The sequence below is a fragment of the Pavona decussata genome, unplaced genomic scaffold, assembly GCF_977016875.1.
Source record: "Pavona decussata unplaced genomic scaffold, jaPavDecu1.1 SCAFFOLD_16, whole genome shotgun sequence".
Taxonomy (NCBI): Eukaryota; Metazoa; Cnidaria; class Anthozoa; order Scleractinia; family Agariciidae; genus Pavona; species Pavona decussata.
Window position 1 is genome coordinate 2799170 of NW_028145439.1, and position 21584 is coordinate 2820753.

General features: G+C 39.2%; 1 protein-coding gene, 1 long non-coding RNA gene and 1 pseudogene across 3 annotated transcripts; 1 reads left to right on the forward strand and 2 right to left on the reverse strand.

The window, feature by feature from the left end:
• Nucleotides 1–1079: 1079 nt before the first annotated feature.
• Nucleotides 1080–8904, reverse strand: LOC146487335 (RNA-binding protein lark-like). Of its 2 annotated transcripts, XR_014857475.1 has the most exons (8): nucleotides 8546–8904; nucleotides 6568–6651; nucleotides 6038–6102; nucleotides 5898–5924; nucleotides 5096–5278; nucleotides 4323–4385; nucleotides 2148–2223; nucleotides 1080–1731 (listed from the first exon to the last, which is right to left on the reverse strand). XR_014857475.1 is itself a non-coding variant. In XM_085087157.1 (7 exons), the coding sequence occupies exons 1-7, from the start codon at nucleotides 8816–8818 to the stop codon at nucleotides 3230–3232; spliced, it is 702 nt and encodes a 233-aa protein (XP_084943283.1). In that variant the 5' UTR covers nucleotides 8819–8903; the 3' UTR covers nucleotides 2773–3229. The 2 variants fall into 2 exon arrangements, 1 of the variants encoding a protein (XP_084943283.1); XM_085087157.1 differs by lacking the exons at nucleotides 1080–1731; nucleotides 2148–2223 and adding an exon at nucleotides 2773–3236 and having other exon boundaries at nucleotides 8546–8903.
• A 1-nt stretch (nucleotide 8905) lies between these two features.
• Nucleotides 8906–19373, forward strand: LOC146487336 (cyclic GMP-AMP synthase-like receptor; annotated as a pseudogene).
• On the reverse strand, nucleotides 11063–14298 carry LOC146487337 (uncharacterized). The gene is made up of 2 exons (XR_014857148.1): nucleotides 14190–14298; nucleotides 11063–13270 (listed from the first exon to the last, which is right to left on the reverse strand). It is a non-coding gene; the product is annotated as an uncharacterized LOC146487337 (long non-coding RNA).
• Nucleotides 19374–21584: the final 2211 nt, after the last annotated feature.

Sequence of the window (21584 nt, forward strand, 5' to 3'; positions counted from 1 at the left end):
GTTGGGTTAATTAACATATATTGAAAAGATAAAATAAAAAGGCCTATGTTATACGATATTTAATCAACATTTTTGTTGGACGAATGTGGTAGTACTGGTAAATGACGTTTAGCCCCTCATCCAACATTGTAATAAAACAAAATTACAGTCGAACCTGTATATAACGGCCCTGTATTAAGCGGCCACCCTCTATTAAGCGGCCAGTTTTTAAAGTCCCGATAGTTTGCTCATACAAACGCTGTATTTGTTACCTGTATTAGGCGGCCACCTCTATTAAGCGGCCGCGGCCACCCTGTAGCAGTCCTATGTTTGTCTTTCTTTGTTATTTTTACCTGTATTAAGCGGCCACCCTTGAATGGAAACTAAGCCATATGTTGTTTTATGCGGTATTTTATTGTGTTTAAAATGCGATCCAGTATCACTATAAAGAAATAACATGTACAAAGCTACTGTAAGCTGATACTCGGCTGTTTAATTCAGTTAACGCTTTTCAGATGTCCGCAATGTGCTGAAGTACAGCACCATATCGCGAACGCTAAAAAATAAGTTTGTTTTAAATATGCTTCACTCTTTAGCAAGAAATTCCTCTTTAATTAACTTGTTCTTCAGCCATGTGACAGTTAACATTGAGCGTAACAACTATGAAACGACATTGAGCGTAACAACTATGAAACGACGGAATGAGGTATTTTGTTGTGTACTGTAAGTCATAGAAATAGAGCACCGTATACCGTAGGAGAGTAGAGTACAATTTATTGCATAGTACTTTTACACAATGTTGCGTATATTATACCGTTAAGTTACAAGTTGGCACTGAACTTTGTTTAAAGTATTGATCACTTGAAAGAGTGTTGATTGTCCTATTGTTTCCTTGCATGAAGTGTTTTTGTATGATACGCCATTAAAATTGACATTAGACCACGCCCAGTGTCTTAGTGATCCTGTATTAAGCGGCCACCTGCATCAGTTAAGCGGCCAGTAACTCAAGTCCCGAGGGTGGCCATTATATACAGGTTCGACTGTAATATTGTACAACGTGTAATCGCGGCTTTATAGACAATAGCTACGAGCCAATCGGCGCTCGGGAATTTTTACATTTATTGTAAAATTCAATGTCACAGGAGAACACATGCTTGAAACTACACATGGTCTGTACAGAACTCATAGTACATGTATTTTCGGATTTTCCAGTGGGCAATTTTACATTGTAAAAATAACCTGCGAACGCAGACGTATTTCCGGCTGTCGCTTCTCTTCGCCGAGAGAAGTGACAGCCGGAAATACGTCTACGTTCACAGGCTATTTATTTTACAGTGCGACGCGCCTTACCGTGGCCACCCAACAAACTTTTTTTACAAGTTAGCCAATCAGGATACGCGAATTTGATTAACGGTCATGCCTCCTTGCAAAGTCCAACAGGCAAGTGACGCAGCAACGAATTATTGAAAACGTCGTTTTGTATTTTATGGCTAACTTGTAAAAAAACGTTTGTTGGGTGGCCACGGTAAGGCGCGCCGCACCGTAAAAATAAACACAACAATCTTTTCAAAATAGCATGCACGCACTTTTTGAGCGTTAAAGGAGTCATACACCATTTGGAGGGTTTACAGAGGACTCTCGCGACGAAAGCGCTATTTTCACAAGATGGAGCTCGTATGTGAGCGCTTCACGGTCAACAAGGTTTAAAAAGTGCCCGGAACGGCTTGTTTTCCTTGCTGTAGTCCTGTCGATCTGCCAATGAAAAAAAAAACTTATGTATGCAGTAATATGTAAATAAATAAACAAACAAAGAAACCGTCAAATAGTAAGCAAAACGTAAAATGTTTATTTGCCAGTGAATATCTGTGAATTTCTCGGCGCCTAACAAACACTATTTCCAATACATAGACAATTCGCTTAGCGCGTTGCCTTCACATTTCATTTCCCTATTTTTACGTCATTTGCGAAAATATCATGCGTACAAGTCTCCCATTTCTTTTCCAAACTATTTTTTCTCCTGACCACCCTGTTGCCGCCATATTGAATTAGTTAACCAATCCACTTTTGCCCCTCATACATTTCTAAAAAAATAACAACAACAGATAGGAAAGTGAACTTGCAGGGAAATGATTCTAAAAGAACCCCCTTAAATTTAAAAACCAACTAACCTGGATCAATGGCTGTTTATTGGTTGGCTTTAAGGGCAGTGTGGTTCTACTTCGCTGAGTGTTAGGAATACACTACCTAAAAGAAAACGAATTAAAAATCTTTGAAGCAAACGCATCACAAAAATATCATGAACAATTTAACCAAGAGAGGAGAATTAAAGAACTATTGAGATGTCAGAAAGATTTGAATTCTACAAAGAAACAGCTCTACAAAGCAAGAGAACATTTCTGTCCAAAAGCACGCCTGTGACTGCTTAGAAAAGTTCAAGCATGAATCACGAGGAAAACACGAGTGATGAACACGACGATTTAGTAATACAGTGACTCCTTTGCGAGAGCACGATTACTCACGGTATCAACGACGGACACGCCTGCGAAGATCATTTGCGATTTCTGTCACGAGGCCGGATAATCGGAAGTCCACGCACAACTGATATCCACCGGAGGAAAACACTGTAGAGTTATTCTGCACCCGATGCACAGCGCACACCATACACGGGACTGTTGAATAGTTGCATCCACGACCTACAAGCTCTTTACTAGATGGCAAACGTCATAAGTAGCCGAAATGGATAGTTGTTTGTTAATGATCAGCTCTCGCACCGACGAAACAACAACATAACACTGGAATTAAGAGGCTTTATTCATTTCACTGGCATGCTTTAGCTTAATTGAGACTCTACATTATGCATTATATCACAAACGATGTCCAGTAGGTTTAACTACAATACTACTCTTAGCAGGCGGTAAATGTGTGAAGACACAACAATGAGACTAAACACAAACAAAAATTCCCAAATAATTTAACCCTTAAATCAATCAAAATTAATGTTTCTTTAGTGACGAGTTTAACATTTGCACTTTAACTTTAACCCTGTTTGGTCGTCAGCCTTATGTTAAAAAAAATTTCATAAAAAGGAGGACTACGTGAAAAACTCAACATTGCTTTGTTCGTGTAAGTTTAACGTAAAAAAAATTATCAGTCAATCCGCTCAATCCACCGGCGAGTCACGCAGGTACAGCAAAACAGACCGCACGATGAAAGTTATTCGGTGAGTCAACGGGCCGGGTATCCCAGACGCTTAATACCTAAGAAAGAAAACGAAAGAAACCTATGGAAAATCTGCAACATGATTCATACTGTCTATGAAGAGAGCAACTCTCCTTTTTTTTCTCCGTCCACTCTTCAAAGAGGTCCAAATTCATTTAACATAGAATAATTCCCTTGACAAAGTCTCTCACGTCATCATTAAAAGCAAGGTTCACCAACTAGGAGTATTTGTTTCACTGTCTTGTGAGAGAATAATCAGAACCAAGGGAGCAGAAACTACAGTTAAGGTGGCTCACAACGGTTTCAGCTTTTATCAGCACTTATAAATTGATGGATTAGTACTTCCAAGCTCTTTATCAGTTGATACTACAACAATGGTATCAAAAAGATGCCTAATCATTGGACACCAGATTTTTTCAACATAATAGTTTACCATAGCAACAGTATGAACCGTTAAAAACATCCCTAATTTTAGCTTTCAGTGGTAAGGTTATAACTAAAAAACAAGCTCTTCCATAAGACTGATCTTCCTTAGGGACAGTGCCTACTATACAGATTGAAGTAGTTTTGCGCGGTTTATGACTATGCGGGAAAAGCAGATCTAAGCAAGGGCTACTGGAATCCAAAAAGAAAATTAGGGGTAACCATGTATCTTTTAGAGATAATTAAGCAACAGTAACTCTAAAAAGCACCCAAAATACAAAGCAATGTATGGCATTTTTCCCAAATTCCAGCTCAATTATCTCTGAAAAATGCATGGTTAGCCCTAGTTTTTTGGGGGATTCCAATAACCCTTACCGAGACCAGTTTTTTCCATGTACTGTAGTTATAAACCGTGCGAAATATCTTTGTTTTACTGCAGGCATCGCCATTCAGAAACTGGAATTCCTCAGACCCGGGATGCGCAGAACGTATGCGTAGACAAATCACATTTGGCAGCTTGTGGTTTTATCATCAGTTATTTTCATTCTCTTCAAGTGTATTTGCCTTTGCAACTTACAGAAGTAACTGTTTAGTTCACATTGCAGCAGTTGAAGATGTCCAACAAGATTTAAATCTGTAACTTTTACAGACAACAAGAGGAGACTTTGCAGAAATATCATAAAGAACAACTCATGTTTTACCTGCGACCTCCGTATCTATCACGGGCAGCTGGATAACCTTCATATGCTCCAGTATAGCTGTACCTGATAAAAGCATTTCAACAAGTTTAAATATGGAAAATATTACATCACGTGTTATTTTTCACCAAGGCCTGTCAAAATTGTTTAGTAAAAGAGTACAAAACATCCATTTTTTTCGGCGGGTGGGGGAAGGGGGGAATTGGAATTTAACGGTGTCTGTATCAACTTACTGGTACATTATGAATACTTAAACAGAGTTGAAAATTTCCTCAAGGGTATAAAAGAAGGCACTAACAAGACATGAAAATGAATAAGGAAAACTGCAAACAACATGTTTTTAAGGTTTCTTCTCACTTTTAAATATATCAGTAAAATACATGTAGAAGACTGTTTGAATTGGTACATTTTTTCTCATAAAACCACATAAGAAACAACCCTCAAAAAATATGAACGACAGCAGACAGGGCAAACTGTCTGTAAAATGAATGAGTGAAGACATTGCTTCCTGATCCTACTGTATTCAAACTGAGACAAAGAGTTTCCTTAAAAGAATCCAAACAAATTAGCTTTAGGCCTGATGCTCAAATCACACTGGGGTTTCCAACTTCTGGCCCTGAAGTAAAAATTCTGCCACGTAACACTTATTATCATAAGTCAAGTGACAACTGAATCCTTCATCACTTGATAAAGGGGTCATGACGATGTTGAAATGTGGAATGTGGTTTCTGTTTAGGTAACTGTAGGGAAATTTGCAGTGAATACAATTCCTTTACCTGGGAGGGGATCTTCCAGGACTGCGACTTCTGTATGGGTAAGGTTCATAATAGTTCCCTGGCGGGTAAGGGCGTCTGTCCATGTAGGGGTCATAGTAGCGACTGGGTGGTCTGTCATAAGGGCCTCTTCCACGGGAGCCATAGTCATAACGGTAGTCATATCTGTCACGACGATCATCATACCTTCATTGGGAAATAATAATATTAGTATCATAAATTAAACCAACATTAACTCTAGTCAGAATGTTTGAACAGAAAACAGGCTCTGTAAAGGAACCAAATTATACCAAACAACATGGCACTGAAATGGCCATTTGAGGGGAAGGAAATATTCTCTAAAACTCTGGTGAGGTATGAATTTCAAGGGCATGGTTGAAAGAAGGAAATTTGCTGTACTGGTTATTTAAATAAGAAACCATCGCTCTGGCAATTGTGGACTAAGTAGTATAGTAGTAAAGTATTTTTTTTTCTTTATAGCTTAACAGTTTGAATTCTTTAAATGAGATTCATTGTAAGCTTTGTTACCTGTAGTTCACAATGTAGTATATATGTCTTGTTTTCTCGCATCACTTATATTGCATGTAATATTTTATACCTCAGCTCTGTAATGTGTGTTTGACTGTTAAAATACAGAACTTCGGGAAAAAAAATGGTGGACTCATTACTTGCTATTGCTGTTGTTGTTGTTGTTGTTGTTGTTGTTGTCATCATTTTGGTTGTTGTTGCATTTAAGTCCTAAGAATTGAACACTCCCCAAGAAGGATAACTCAGTAACAAAATAAATTATTATTCTGAGCCTTACCTACGCATTCTGGGACAGTCTTTAGCCCTGAATTAAAAATAATTCAAAAGAAAATTACAGTGAATTTCTGTTTGTAACTGCATGAAAAAACAAAAGTCTTACACTGAACAACTGTGCATGACGAGTAACAGGTGGCTTACCAATGGCCGCGTTTACCACATGAAAAACATTCATCTTCAGAAGGCTTCCCTTTCGTTTTTGCATACTGTAAATAGAACATTCAATGTATGAGTCCCGAGTCCATTGGGTGTGATTTGAATTTCTAAATTTGTATAGCGCACAATTTCATGACAAGATGATCAAATGCGCTTTACAGTACGGGGACACTCTTCAGACCGAATTGAAATTTGGAAATGTTCGCTTCTGAGGAAAGGGAAAAACCGGAGTACCCTGAGAAAAACCACTTTGAGGAAGGATGAGACAGGTAACAAACCCAACGGACATGGCATCGAATCCAGGAATCCACCCCCCAAAAATTATTTTCTCTGGTCTCAAAACTATTTCTCCAGACATGGACAAACTTTATTTGCCACTGTCTGACAACCAACTGTTATCTGCAATCCTAGATTTCAACCCCTAGTTAGGGGAAAGGAAGGGTGACTTGACTACAACTGAGGCTAGATGTCAGTATTGTCATGTAACAGAAATGCAAGTACTTTCATCATCTCACCTGTACTTGGATGTGAGTTCCAGAAAATTCAGAATCATCTAAAGTATCGACTGCCTCTTTGGCATTTTTCTCACCATACATGTGCTGAAAATGTGAAAACGCAAAAATAGTTTAGCAGTGAAACAACTGACCAAACAAATTGGGAAGATTCCCGCACAGCCCCATTCATTAACACATGCACCACCGTCATACTAACCCCCTTCCAAAAACAGTGAACGTAAATAGAGGTTGAGTCACAAAATGTACACATAATTAATTTAATTACAAGGGGTGTGTGCCAAATATTCCAAGACAAATTTTGCCTAAAATGAATGGGCAAGTTTATGAGTGGGAACATTCATGATCACTGGCAATTATTTAAATCTTGAAAGATACATAGGAAAGTACACGTCTACAGTGCAGGCCAGAATTAAGCGAACCAAAACATATGTGTAAAACTCATCTGCTGCGGACGCGTATACGCGTTTACGCATCTAGTCAGATTTGGTACGCATTTCTATATTTACGTTCATTTGGATAAAGCCATAATGGCAACTTTTGCAAGATTGAATGCTTCCTCTAATGTTATAAAACACTGACAGAAGCTGTCATTTGGACGTAGAAAGGAATTGCCACACTGAAAACACCAGCAAGATTTCAGTCACGTGCTAGGCAACCAAATTCCTTCACATGTATCAAGTTTCATTCGGCAACAACACGATGTATGGAGGTTCTTGGAAGAAAAACTGGATGCTTTTTTATTCAATCAACACAGGAGCCACAGTGCCTTTACAATTATACCCAACTTGCGCCATTTTCAGCCCTTCAAAAAAATCTCAAAACGTTCTCTTTTGAGTCACAATGTGGGTGTGTAATTTTTAAAATAACTTTAGGCATAATCCAAAATACACGTATCATTACACTCACCTTGCACAGAGTGCTTTGATTCCAAACAACTAGTATTCAACTAATTAGCTTAGATTTTTGTCTTCTATGACGTAGGCTGAATATTCAATATCGGCTAGGGGTTGTTTTTAAAGTCGCCAGTATTTACAAAGCGGATAAGATTCGAAATATGATAGCTGTAGCTGGCTGATTTTAAAAAATGCTAATTTTGTGTTTGACGTTAACCTGTTTAATTCTTTTGTTTTATTTGACAATACCACACAAAGAGAACTTGCGACGATGAATTACAATGGCAAACATGCACACATTTAGATGAGTCTAATAATATGCACATATGCGTTTTTGCTGCGTATAACACGCGTCTGCGTAGTTCGCTTAATTCCAGCAACAGCAAGCATGAGTTTGAGTCAGAAAATGTATACACAAAATATTACTATGGGCATAGCTGTGCCAAAATCTCGCCAAACACTGCAACACACCATACCACATATCATACTACACAATCAAAGCTTATTCAGCACAAGGAGCAACTACATGTATACAATACAGGGCCACATTTCGAGAGGTATAAGTGAGCTGGTCGTCAGAGTTTAAAGAACGAGTAAGGTTGAAAATTTAGTGGCTTAGTAGCTCGCCAGTTGCAGTCAGAATTTAAAGAAAGAGTAAGGTTTATAATTTAGTAGCTTGACAGCCCAGCAGCTCTCCAGTCAGGTCAGAATTTAAAGAACAAGTAAGGCTTATACTCAAGTGACTCAACAGCTCAGCAGCTTGCTTGCTGACTGGCAAGCTGCCAAGCCGCTTGAATAATACTCGTTCTATTTGACTGTTGAGCTGCCGAGCCACTTGAATTTATAATAGTGGAAAAGTGGCCTTGCATCACTGGTCTGATATGATTGACGGAAGTAAAAAAAGCAAATCATTAGTTAGGTTTGTTAGGTATGTTACTGAAAGGTGCACTTGACCAATGTTTTAAGAACAGACGTATATAGGGCAACTTTACAGGCTTTCTTGTGCAAAAATTATGGCTGATCCTGCTACTGATCTATTCCGAATTAAATGTTATAGCCTACTATTAAACAGTGATCTCGCTTACCACGAATGCAAAGTTCTTGACTATATCACACTGCGACACCTTCCCGTACTTTTCGAAGAGCTCTTGTAGAGCCCCTCGCCTGCAGTGGTCCGGAAGATTGCCAACATACAATTTGACTTCTTTCTCGTCTTCTTGATCTTCCTTCTCAGGCTTTTTATCTTCGCTGCTTTCCCCTTTAGCATCTGCCGTCGCAGCGTCTCCATTTTCGGTCTTTTCTTCCTTCGGCTCGTTAACCGCTGCAAGATCGTCCTTAACATCGTCTTCACTAGCCATATTTTAGAGAGTTTTTACAACGTAATGGAAGCTAAAATGTGTTCAAAGATGGCTACCTCGTGTGATCGAACATGAAGCCTTCCCGTCAGCCCCGCGTACGTATAGCGCGGGGAGACCGGAGACGATAATATGAAACGCCTTGCCAGAATTTGTATTTTCGGAGTTTCTTCGGACATTTCGGACCCAAAATGGCCCTTGATCGATGTGTTGCGTACTTGGATGACAAATTCGCCAGACTTCTCGATAACAGTGAGAGCCGAGACGTCCAAACAGCCTTAGATGAAGCAGTTTCAGCATAATCTCGTACCCAGATCTCCCACGGTCAGGCGGAGGGGAGATCTGGTAAAGTTCGATTTGAGGCCCGGAATACGGGCCTGCCCATCATCCTTTGTCCACCGTGCTGCTCGTAACTGTGATCATTCCTGGTGAGGTTTTCGCTTTCGAGGTTCGGAACGCTCTTCGGTCGAGAGGACAACAAAACTTGAAACTTAAACCAAAACGAAAAAGGCAACAGGAAACAAGCGCGGTAAATCACTTTTTTACTAAGATTAGTTCCTACCCTTTGTGACCATCTAGACCATCTTTGTAATGAAAACTGTTCCAAGAACAAATCCATCGTAATTGTGCTTTCTCCACTCAAGATCAACGTGCTTATCGACAATCAATTAAAAAGACTTAAGTCAACCGGAGTAAGCTGTACCAGTTTTCGCCTTAGATGGTAACTGTATTGAAGATACTGTAATTTACAGGCAGGGAAATGTCACATAATTTTTGTGCACCCCAAGGTAAAGGTAGCAACAGACAGTGCAGAGAGTTTTTGTTGTCGAAGCTTTATCAGAAAAAGTTTGTGGTCGTTGTTGTAGATGAGGCACAATAGAGTTACTGATTGGCATCTTGGTGTTAAATTTCGCATTGGAAAGTCAAATGGTTCATGTCATATTTTCATTTGCAAAGTTTCAGAAATTGTGGTCTACCAGTGATACGTAAAAATTATTTCTTCTCTTTGTAGTCTTTCAGCTGATTTGGTCACACAAATTCTCCTTCTTCCATAAGTTAATGGTTTAAATTTCCAAACCAAATGGATTGTGTAAATGCGGCAGGTTTCTTTTACAGGCCAAAGGACACAACTCAAGGTCACTGTAATAATATAATTTTATATGAACCAGCTAAACAGGGCCTCCTCCTACCTACAACAACTGTCCACTCCTATAACACCAGAAATTCTGCCAAGCTTAATTTCCACCGACCACAAGTTAGAACTAACATAGGCAAAGTTACTTTTAAGTACTCTGCTTCTGTCATATGGGAAACTGTCCCCATGGCATTGAAAAAAACAAAAACTTTTAACAGGTGTAAGAAACTTTATAAGGCCCACCTGATCTCTTGTCAATCAAATAATATATGTTCTGTTTATTATTAATGATCAAATATAATAGTATGTAACTATCTAATAATAATAATAGAGTTAAAAATTATAATAATAATAATAATAATAATAATTTTAATAATAATAATTGTCTGCTTATATTTTGATCTTTGTTGTCGCTGCTGTTGCTGCTGATGATGTGTTGTCCTTTTCCTTTCTTTTTGTTTGTTGTTGTTGTTGTTTGTTTGTATGTTGTTTTTTTGCTTTTTTTTGTTTTTATTTATTGTTTTGTTCTTTTATTAAGCTTGTCCTGTTTAGATTTCTTGCTCGGTTCAGTATATCTCGAACATACCTTAATTTACACAAATGTAATTCTCTCTTGTACATCCTAGGCTCTACAAACATTTCCTACATTTTCTAATATCTCAATAAAGCTCAGTGTCATTTCTTTGTTTACTTAAAAGTAGGTGGTGGTCAGCTAGAAAGCCTTATTGCTACTTTGACCACCACACACATTTTATAATTTGTACTGTATTTATTTTTATCTTGTAATCATTTGTTGTAATACTTTTCTTTCTATGTTAATGTTGTGTAAATAGTGTGAAATAAATTAACCATGAACCATCCTAGCCCTAACACCATGCTACTGTCTTGGTTATATACCAGCAAACCAGAAAGACCTGTCCGTGTAAATAGCAGGCGCCCAATTATGTCCAACATTAAAATACCGGGTACACCCTTGCTGTTTTAAAGGGGTTTTTTTTTCTCAAAAATGGAAGTTTGAATTTCTTTTGGGAAATGGAGGTACCACATCTGGATTTGGGATCTGAAGAATGTTTGGTTACTTGCAACATGTGAGCAAACAGAGCAAGTCCCTATGAGTTTCCCATTAGAGTTTTATTTGGTAGTGATGAGCTTTCCATTTCAGTGGTTCTTGATTCACCTTTATCACATAACACTTGAAAAGTTTTCACCTGAAATTTATGTTAAGTTTAGGGGACATGCCCCCTCGACTGCTTCTTTGATGACAAGTTAATAAAGGTTATAATTTTACACATAGGAGTCCACTGACTCGAAAATTAGAACCACATAATACACAAGTCCAATAACATTTGACTCTTGATATGAAGAACAAAGGTCATTATCTGCATTTGATTTGCAAGGCACAATGAGCTGCTTAAATAATCATTGTTGTACTGAGCATTGCATTATTTGTACATGCATAGAGGATGATACACTAAGAATAATACAAGGTTCTTTATGTCCAAAGCAGCTATCTTGGTGCTTGGACACTCACCTCTGATGGGATCCTTGATTTCAGCAAAAAAAAAAAATAATAACAATAATAATAGGAAGGTGTGAAGGTCTTTTGGGCTCATAAAAGTAGCAAATGGCAGATAAATAGAAAACAAATAAAAAAAAATATTTCCACTATTTGTTTTCCTGTGCATGTCTGTGTGTTCTAATGAACTGTCACCCATTTCTGCAGCAAAACAACAGCTTTCACAGTAAGCTGATCTTCAGTAACCATGAATTCCTAAGTATTCCTTTAAACCATGGCCTTCCATAGCCAGGAAACAACATTTAATCAAACTGTCAGACACAAACCCACTGCAGAGAAGTGGTGGGGAAAAGAAACTTTGAAAACAGTGTCTGTCTTGGATGAAAATTCCTTGTTGATGCCAATTCCTTGAGCAAAAAAATTTTTCTTGTATTGATATTTGCACCCATGTCAGGTCCTAACTTTTCTTAATATTAAGACCAGCAACACAAAATTATGTTCAAGGACTTTTCACACAAGTATACAAAAAATATCAGAACAGTGAACTTTGAACCTTTAAGCCCCAGTAGTGATCAGTATCAAAATTTCTCCTAATATTTATCAATACACAATCAAGGAGAGGTCATGAGATCACCAGTGGTGAAATTTCTTGATATTTCAACAACCTCCCTATAATGCGACTATGAAAAATGGACATGTAGAGACCAGTAAGGAGAAACTGTATGTTGACACTGAGGCTTAAAGGTTAAAAGCTAATAAATACAGAGCCATATTGTTAGTGATTATCGCAGCTTCTTTTATGCTTCGTCCTTCCACCACCCCATGCGTCAAAAAAGGCTTAGTTACTTGAGAATCCCTTTTTATTCAGCCTTCTCATTATCCATTTTCTGGTAATTATATTGTCTTATTCTAATGGAAAGAATAACAACATCCCAGTGAATGACTACAGTTTTTTCTTAATTAATTGCATCTTTGTTCAGGGGGCACAACTTCAGAGTACAACAAACGAGGAACACTTTCCTCAGTATTCCCTACAGCGAAGATTGTTGTCATGACAACAACAGCAACAGAAAAACAACCAAACTACAATCATACAAAGTTTGAATATGAAAGATTTATGGAGTACTACAAAGGCCCTCCTATCTTAACACTGACAAAGTAATGTTGACCAGTTTGATTACATATTTTCGCCCATAGCAGATGAACTTATCACCACCAATGTCAAAAATTAAGCCTGTCAGCCTATTATTTACTCATCATTAGTACTGTGTGGATTTGGGGGTGCCTTTTTGGGTGGAAAGCTTGGGGATCACCAGTTCTACCTTACTCCCCAAATTCCTCAAAAATGCACTTTTGGCTCAGTCTCATTCTCTACAGACTGACAATGAATATTATTTGCCACAATCTTTGGGAATGGGGTGTGATTCTCATTGTGTTGGAAGGATAATAATTTATTCATTTTGGTCTTCCGCAAACCATGGAAAGTTTTTTCCAAGAAAGTGGAAGAGATGGGAAGCCTGCTACATCAAAACTTTACTTTAACAACAATCATATTGGTGCAAATATTGAAGAAATGCAACCCATCATGACAGATTAGTGTAAATACCCCAGAAATCTGTGCAGGGGAAAATTTTTGCTTATAACCACTTTGGTTTTGGCTTTTGTGTGAGAAATGCAGCTGTTGTGATATCTGTTGTCCGAAATGACTGTCATTGCTCTTAATTATGTGTTGAGCTGTGTCCAGCTGTTTTAGCCCTTGAAGATATTCACATCACTGATAGGAACTTTAGGAACTTGCTTCTCCCTAGAAATCAGGTGGAAGAAATTAAGGCAGAGTTAACAAGAAATAAATGAGAAACTGAGGCCAGTGATAACTATTTGTATAAGAGAATGTGCTAAGGATTAACAATGGAAGTAGTAAATGACGTGTGTTTAGTACTTCAAGGACTCCATAATAATGATAAAATAATGGAGAAATTCCCCTATCTTGAAGAAAAGAACAATGGCAAAAAGATTCTAAAAACTATAAGTGATGTCAAATCCAAAGAAGCATGTCCTCCTTTTAAAACTACTTCTTTCCTAAAGCCTATCACAAGCATATACCTGCAAAACATTAGGTGGTGCAGACATGTAATTAAACCAATGTCCCCATTTTTATTTTAGAGGAAGGCTAGTTTTATATTTTGGATCCAAATTTTTTTTAACTCAGTAGGTGGGAGAGAGGGGATAAAATTAAACTAACTACACTTACATAAAGAGCCCTAATCGGTTCAGACAAGGTGTTCTCTGTTGTAGTACGGGTTTCATTACTATTATTTTGGCGGTCATAAGTCGGACATTTTTCATTTCTCTTAGCTGAGGGGTGGGAGGGATATTGACCTCACCAGCAGATGAATAATAATATTGTGTGGACACTCTATCAATTTCTCCAAAGTCCTATGAGAGATGTTGTATGGATCTTGAAGGAATAAGCACACTGGTCTGAAAGGACTAATATTATATTATGAAGTCTCTTACTCAAAGTCCAGTTCAATTTATAGAAGGAAAATAGTCTTTTAGCAGAAGACAAAAACTGAAAATATGCTAGCAAATGCGGCGCGCGTGTTCAGGAACTCAAGGTAAAGTATTTTGGGGAGATTAATTTGCGTTTACTAAATAAATAATCATTTTAAAAAAAATCATTTTTTGTCAAGAAATACCAAAAAAAAAAATATATGACCTACCTCCATTTTATCCCCAAAAGTAAGCAAGCTTATATCCATCGTGTTGGATGGATATAATAATATCAAGGCCTTTTGAACGTTACTGCAAACTCTTTTCGGCTAAAGTCGCTGTTGTCTTCCGAAAAAACAATTTCTCACTGTTCTCTCCCCACACAAAGGGCATGTATGTAAAAACGTCGCATGACAATCTTAATCGGAGCGAAAATTTTTGTTTCTTCCCCGAACTGAGCGAAAACCAAACACAGAAGGAAAGAGCCAATCACAGAGCAGATTAGAATGAGGCATTCCTTATCCTGGTAACCAACCAGAAATGGCGTTGTATCGAACTTTACCAGATCTCACATTTCGACATTCCCGAACCGACGACTGAGATCGGGGTACGAGATTAGTTTCAGCATTGCTTGGCAGTGTCGCCGCTAACGATGCAAGATTCGAGTGCCAACTCGAACCCTCGGGCAGCTTTGGCGAAGGGACCAAGATCATTCAAGCTGATGAGTTCGATTTTATGGTAAATCTTACAAGACTGGCGGGATTTTGTGATTTGGTCCACAGGGGAAAAAGAACTCGGCACGTTTTGGTCCGTATCTCTTCCAGCGATGGAGGTAATCCTTTACACTCCTGGTCAGAATTTTGCGAAGAAATGTCCTATGTCGCAGATCCCATCATTGGAACATCCACAAATAATGGACCTATTCTCTGCTTAAACAGGGGCGTAGCCAGGATTTCTAGGAGGGGGGGGGGGGGTTCCAAATTGGTTCCAACCAAAACGGTTGGTCTAAAATCCTTACATTACGTACGTACAAGACTTTGGCGTTTACGCTACACAGACAGAAGACGCCCTGGTTGCCGTTGAGCGAACGTGTTTATCACTTCCTCGATATTTATGTCTCGGTGGTAATTGATGTTCATCAACGCCAGCCCAGACTCTCGCTCGCTTGACATGGTCGACCTCAGGTATGTTTTTAACCTTCTTAGTGTACTGAATGAGCGTTCACATTCAGCTGACGTTATCGGCAACGTGCACAAAATGAAGATCAAGGTGTGGATGTTAGGAAAGAACTCTCGATCGCATGCTGCGAGTGTCTGAACTGCACTGGTGGGAAGGTCGGCATCCTCAGTGCTGCACCACTTTCTCTTCCATCGCAGGAGCTCAACATCAACCACATGAGGAGAAGGAAGGTCGTTCTCATAAAACTCCAGCGATGCTTCAATGTCAGGATTTCTGTCTCCGACGGCTATCAGCTCAGAAAGAAGATTAAAGAGGCTGGACAAGACAGCATCATCTCTGATTGTAGATGGTCTAGAAGGGGAATAGCAACTGCCCTCTTACTGTAATCAGATGGTGTCTGGGCTGGTACATTGTCGCGATGCTGCTGATGATTGGTCCGGCGCGGGATGGAAGGCACAACACCTACACAGTTGCCGCGGTAGTGACCGCCAGATCGAACCACTCAGTCAAGATGTCTTCGATGTTGTCTCGGATGTCCTGGAGATCGTCTGTGACATTATTATTGTTACTGTACGCCTCGTAGACATCTAGATCTCTCTTCTGAAGTTTTACACTCAGAGGTTTCAGGACGGAAAGGCATTTCATTGCCGTCAACAAGGTGATTATAAAAGAAAACTTGAAATGGCGATCGCAAGTCAACTCGCTTTATTCTTGGTGTCTGTGTCCCAGCTCCATACTGCGTCGCCATATTGGCCAGCAAATAGACGTTCATTTGCCATTACCTCAAGCGCTCGCATGATACACGAGAAGGGGACAACCAAAGAGTCGAACAGTCGTACTCGGTTACCAAGCAAATGCCAACGCCGAACGAGAAGCCAGGGCCAGATCTTAACCCTAAACTGTTTTTCCTTTACAATTGAGAATGCTATTTTACTTTTGCTCCTTTGACTTCTTGGATAGAGGTCCTGTTTCCTCTGCTTGTTCGACGCTTCCTCTTTCGCTGCTTTGTCGTCGTTCTGTCTCTTCGGTTCTGGGATTGGAATTTCATCAATATAATCGATTTTAGGTATGTCTTGATTCGAACTCCTTACACATTATCACTAAATGTTTCGCTTAGTGTCTACCTTTTTGGTGAAAAGAATGCATCGATCTTTTGCAATCGGGACATTGTTACGAAAACCACCAGCTCGAACAACACCAATGGATCGTCTAGTACTAATTTCGCGGGCATTTCTGCTGTGCACACACGTGCATCTTGTTACACAGGAATCTCAGCTCTGCTCATGTCTCCGAAAATGCAAGTGAATTACAAATAGATACCACAATGACGTTCACTGTACTCATTGTAAGCATAGAACAAAACGAAGAATTTCAGGAATCGAGAGTCCATTACACTCTTGCTGGGATAAAATCATTGTTAAAAATAGGAGAGGGGGGTTCCTTGACGCGAGAGGGGGGTTCCGGAACCCCTGGAACCCTCCCCTGGCTACGCCCCTGTTAAATGGTAGCAAGCTGAAGCAGAGGTTTTATTCTTTGCTAAGAGAGGCATTTAAATCGGTAACATGGCCTCCTCACTTAAAATTCTTGTCTTCAACTGGTTTTGCTTTTGATGCGATGGGTTTGCCGGGAGCAACTCAAGCTGCTGCATCGGAGAAATTAGCTTTTCGTTGGAAAGATACTCTGAAGGTGTCAGTTGATTTAGCTCTGGCTATAGAATGCTAATGCTGGCCTTTATTGACAGGAATGTTTGAAAGTTCGATAGCGAAAGATCATCCGGCCCTCGTTATAAAAAACGAAACGAAAAGGTCCGGTTTTCACGTTGAGCCGAAGCTCGGCCCTATCTGGAGAATTTCATGGGCTAGAGCTGAGACTGTGTTATTAAAACACATTTTCTGCCAAAACAGCGAAGCCGCTGTGAGCTATCGAGTCGCTAAACTCATCAAAGAGACTCACTTTGTTGAAGTCATGGAAAGATTCAATTCTTCTTCTCCACGTAGCATTTGTGAGAGCTCTTCGTTAAAACATTTGCTTTTTGTTCTCTGGGTGTCAACAGCAGACTTTACTGCAAAGAGCTGTGGTGAAATTCTCATGGATCTCCTGAAACAGCTGTCAGATGGTCTAAAGGCTGGTTACTGTCCACATGTCTTTGCCGATTTGAGTACCATGAAAAGCGGACCGCTACTGCAATACCTCGCTTTAGCATTGGAAAAATGTATTGGAAACCTGCATGCCATGCAAGCTGTAGAGATTTCTCAAGTCCCAAAGACATGTGAAGATTTCTTTAGAGAGAAAATACCAGTTGTGTTGCCAAGTCCGCCAAGGAAGCTCAGCAGTTACAAGATAACTAAGTTGTACCTGTGATGGACATAGTTGTATACCTCTCCCAGCTCTTCTACTACCCTACCTAGGACTTAACTTCCACTTCATGTGTAGAAGCAAACTCCTAATGTTTCTGTACAATCTCAGTGCTTAAACTGAAGAACAGCTTCCCTGTAAATCTGTCGGCCGGAAATCTGTGCTTCTCACAGCATACATTAATTTTTTTGCATTTGTTCAGTGCAAATTGATTCAATTAAACGTAAATTCTTCATAAAAGAGTTTTATGTCGTGTGTGCATTCCAGAGTTTGCAACCATCAGTGTTCAAAAGTTTTTTTTATTATATATCAGTGCCCCATTTTTTTTTAAGGATTAGAAAATATACAGGGGCACGTACTTGTTCGTTTCGTTGAAATATCTGCTTGGAGAGACATTAGCCACATCAGAAATTCAGATTAAATTTTAAAGAAAAACTTAGCGTTATCTTTAGAAAAAAAGGTCACTTCAAACTCTCACATCGCTCAGTAACCAATCCCTTTTGTTTTCGGGCAGGCAAATACGTTTTTAAAAGGGTGATAAAAGGGCCAGATAGCATTTTCAGAAAGCCAACAGTAGCTCGTAAATCGAGGAATATGATTCTACTCTTTAAGATAAGATAAGATAAGATAAGATAAATCGTTTATTAAAAAAAACTACAACTTGCAGCTATAAGCTGAATTACTTGCGTTACATACATCATGTTTAAAATTTCAAAATATAAAAATCCTAACTACACTAACTACAATTGCTGTTTACTTGCAAAGTGCATCATAAAAGTGTCTCCAAACCTCTTTGTTTTCACATTCGGGATTGAAAACATACCGCCGCCTAGTCCTGAAATTACATCTCCCACTGTCATTGTGCGCAGGCAGCAGGCTAGCTATAAGTTTACCGGCTGGTCACTCTCTACTATTTGTTTAAACAGACTGCTACAAAATTCCTCACGTCTATGGAAGAGTGTTTTTAAACCCGCCTCTTCCAGGGCCTTGCTATACGAAACCTCTGGGAATAGGATCCTTAAGACTCTTTTAAAAGTCTTGGCAATTTAAATTTTCAGCTAAAGAATCCAAAACTATCAAACTGTGTTAGCTTACACAAATTTACTGCTTAAAAGGCCATAAAATGGTGCTTGAATACAGAAAACAACATTCTAATTATTTTGCTGTAATGTACTCGTTTAGTGCCTTTAATATAATTGATGAATCAAGAAAACATAGAAAACGAAATTCAAAAGTGAAATTTTATAAAATGTTGAGTAAAAGTCAGCTAGAATAATGCCGGGTCAATAATGGCTTGTGTTCAGTTTCTAAAATTACAATGGCAAAAAAAATATGAGCTTCTGTTACTTTTCGGAAAATCCTAGCCGATCTTTGTTCATTCGGAAAACGACATTTTGTTCCTTGTAAACGAAAGACCTTTAATTAAAATGTTTCTCGACATTACGCAAGTCGATCGAGGTCAGATTCTATAGTTTTAATCACAATTGAAACCGAATATCAGAGAACTGTGCGGCCTTGTTATCCCAAATCCTGATGCTATCTTAAGCACCATTCACACCTGAACAAAGCATGTTTAATTAAACCACGTTTAATAAAAAGAAAATTGGTAACAGAAAGCTGAACCATTAGCTTTGACATAGAATTCAAGTAAACTTTTACTTATGCTTTCATTTGTGCTAAATCTGTAGTCGACAAAAATAAATCCGAAAGCAGCTTTTAGGAAGGAAACAATGTTAAACTGTGTTTAACTAAACAGCTTTTAAACGTGTTTAAGCCTTGGTGTGAATGGGGCATAAGGCTCATTTTCTCTTGAAATAAGGCATTTTGTACACCCGTTTTTGGACCAGGGTCCTTTTCTCGAAAGCCTCATGCACTAGCTGACCTGTACCGAAAATTTATTTAACGTGCAAAATGTACCTCATCAGAGATCCACTATTTATTGATTTTAAAATCTTTACAATTTTAAGTTTGAACTGAAAATTAACAGTACTAATTAATCAAACTGGATTTCAAAAATGTCTATCGGCCTATCCAGAAAGTTACCCGGACTTTCGAGAAATGAAGCCCCGGGCTGGTTTTTAAATTCTATTTCGTTTTTAGATCTGATATTTGCTTATTTGATACGTAAAAATTGCAACTGATTTACTTTGTTCATGAACGGTACTTTTTGATTCCTTCTTTTTGTTTCATTTGCGTTTGAAGACGAAAAAGATACATACCTTAGTCTCGTGGTCGACTAAAACCGTGCCCCGTTTAAGCCAGAAATGGCGTTATCGCTGATAGTTCTAATCACGGTAGCCTGCGAGAGCAGACGCTTTTTCCGGTGTTTATTGGATCCGACTTATTTCACAAGGTAAACCAGTCAGTTCTAATTTCACCAACACCAAAATTAGTAATACGTCGTCATCTCCATGTTCTCCTTGGGAGAGTTGGGATACGTGCTTTCACCTTCTCTTCTCTTCTACCGTTTGTTCTTCGGTTTCCTCGCCATTTGTTTATCTTGTAATTATTATATAATTAATTATTGTAACTTATATTTACTTGTAACGGCAAATAAAGATTGTATTCTATTTATCGTCTGCTTCTGATGCTGCAGAATCACGTTCTTAGTCCTCTGTCCTTCCATAGTCTCCAGTTATCCATATTTCGAGTAGGTTACCTCGTTTCCCTTTTCCTTCTGGTACCCAGGTGAGAGCAGTATGAGTGATAGTCCATTCCCACACTGCTGCCGAATTACCCTCCAGTCACCATGCTTTTGCTGGGCATCCCAAACCCTTTTCTTAAGAGAGGCAGCACTACCGGCACGTACTTACAGTTAACATTCAGAGCATGAGCTAAAGTCCACTAAAATATGATTGCTTTTGCATAGTATCTCACTCATGTCCAGCGAAGATCCCATACACCCAACCTGACTAGGATCGACTAAGAGTCGAATTAAGGTAAATTTTGGTCTCCTCCAGTCAGGCCTTCGCGTGACTTCGTCGACTTTTTTTTACGCTTTCGTCGCTTAATATGTTCAGCAACTTGAATTACAATGTAAGAAGTCAACGATGCTTATTCGAATCTACAGCTGTTCTACGTCCCAGTAGCGACAGCTCTTAATTGCTTTTGCTAGCACCCAACCCCATCTTTAACACCCCGCCCCTTTGTCATAACCTCTGCTTGCAATGCCGTAAGAAGCCGATCTTGGTCATTCTGTGGATTACAGTGTAAGAAGTCCATCGTTATCATTCTAACCCACAATGGTTTTCAACAGCCAGCGAGCAGCACGAAAAGCCTTCGCCGTTGAAAGTGGCCAACCTCTCCACCAAACACCCCAGTATGGCGGTTATCAGTCCCACCAGGAAAGTTCCAAATGGATTCCGCGCAAAATAATCGGCCCTGGTAGACCTTTTGTTCACACGGGATTTGCTATCTGTTAGTACCAGCTATCCTTTCCGGCCCAATCCTGCCGAATTTTGGATCCAGCTGCTGAAACTCCCGAGCAGGTCTCATCTCGAACCGTTTCAGTCCTAAACTGGAACCAGCGCATGTATACTTGAATACTAGTTAACGGCTATTTCCTGGCCACTGTATTACGTTTTGATCGTAGTTTAGCCAAGTAATTAAGCTGCGACAGTTAACAAAACGTCGAACTCTGTATAGCAGTGACATATTAAAGAAGGCAAATGGCCATTAGCCTACGCGGCAAGTGTATCCGTTTGTGCGTGTTTGGCTGTTTGACCGCGCGGAAATTTCGCGCGCATCTAAAATACGGAAATCGTATTTTAGTGCAGAAAACTCCACTGAAACGCTTGCTTCGCCAGCTAAATGGCTGTATGAGCGCATTTACTTGGTTTAGCATTATCTTGGCTTAACGCCTTGAGAAGACTAACCAGTCCTTAAATGGAGGAAAAGTGAAATTAAAAGGACAAATACATAAAAAACTGCTGTCAGTTGAAACACGCTTCTTGCTTTCTGCGCCTGACTTTTTGAAAGCTAACTTGTTCATGTTAATCCGCCCATCACCAGAACGGCCCCGTGTGAATAGATGCGCATGAAAGCGTAAACAGATCCGGCCGGCCCGGAACGGATCCATTTGGGACCGGCCC

Bases quoted from the DNA above. Each gene is read 5' to 3' on its own strand.
- LOC146487335 (XM_085087157.1), bottom strand. From the start codon at position 8,818: ATGGCTAGTGAAGACGATGTTAAGGACGATCTTGCAGCGGTTAACGAG. The intron at 5,279-5,897 runs GTAAGGCTCAGA...TTCCCAATGAAG, and splicing joins GACTGTCCCAGAATGCGTAG to GTATGATGATCGTCGTGACA. The intron at 4,386-5,095 runs GTAAAGGAATTG...TGCTTTTATCAG, and splicing joins CCTGGAAGATCCCCTCCCAG to GTACAGCTATACTGGAGCAT.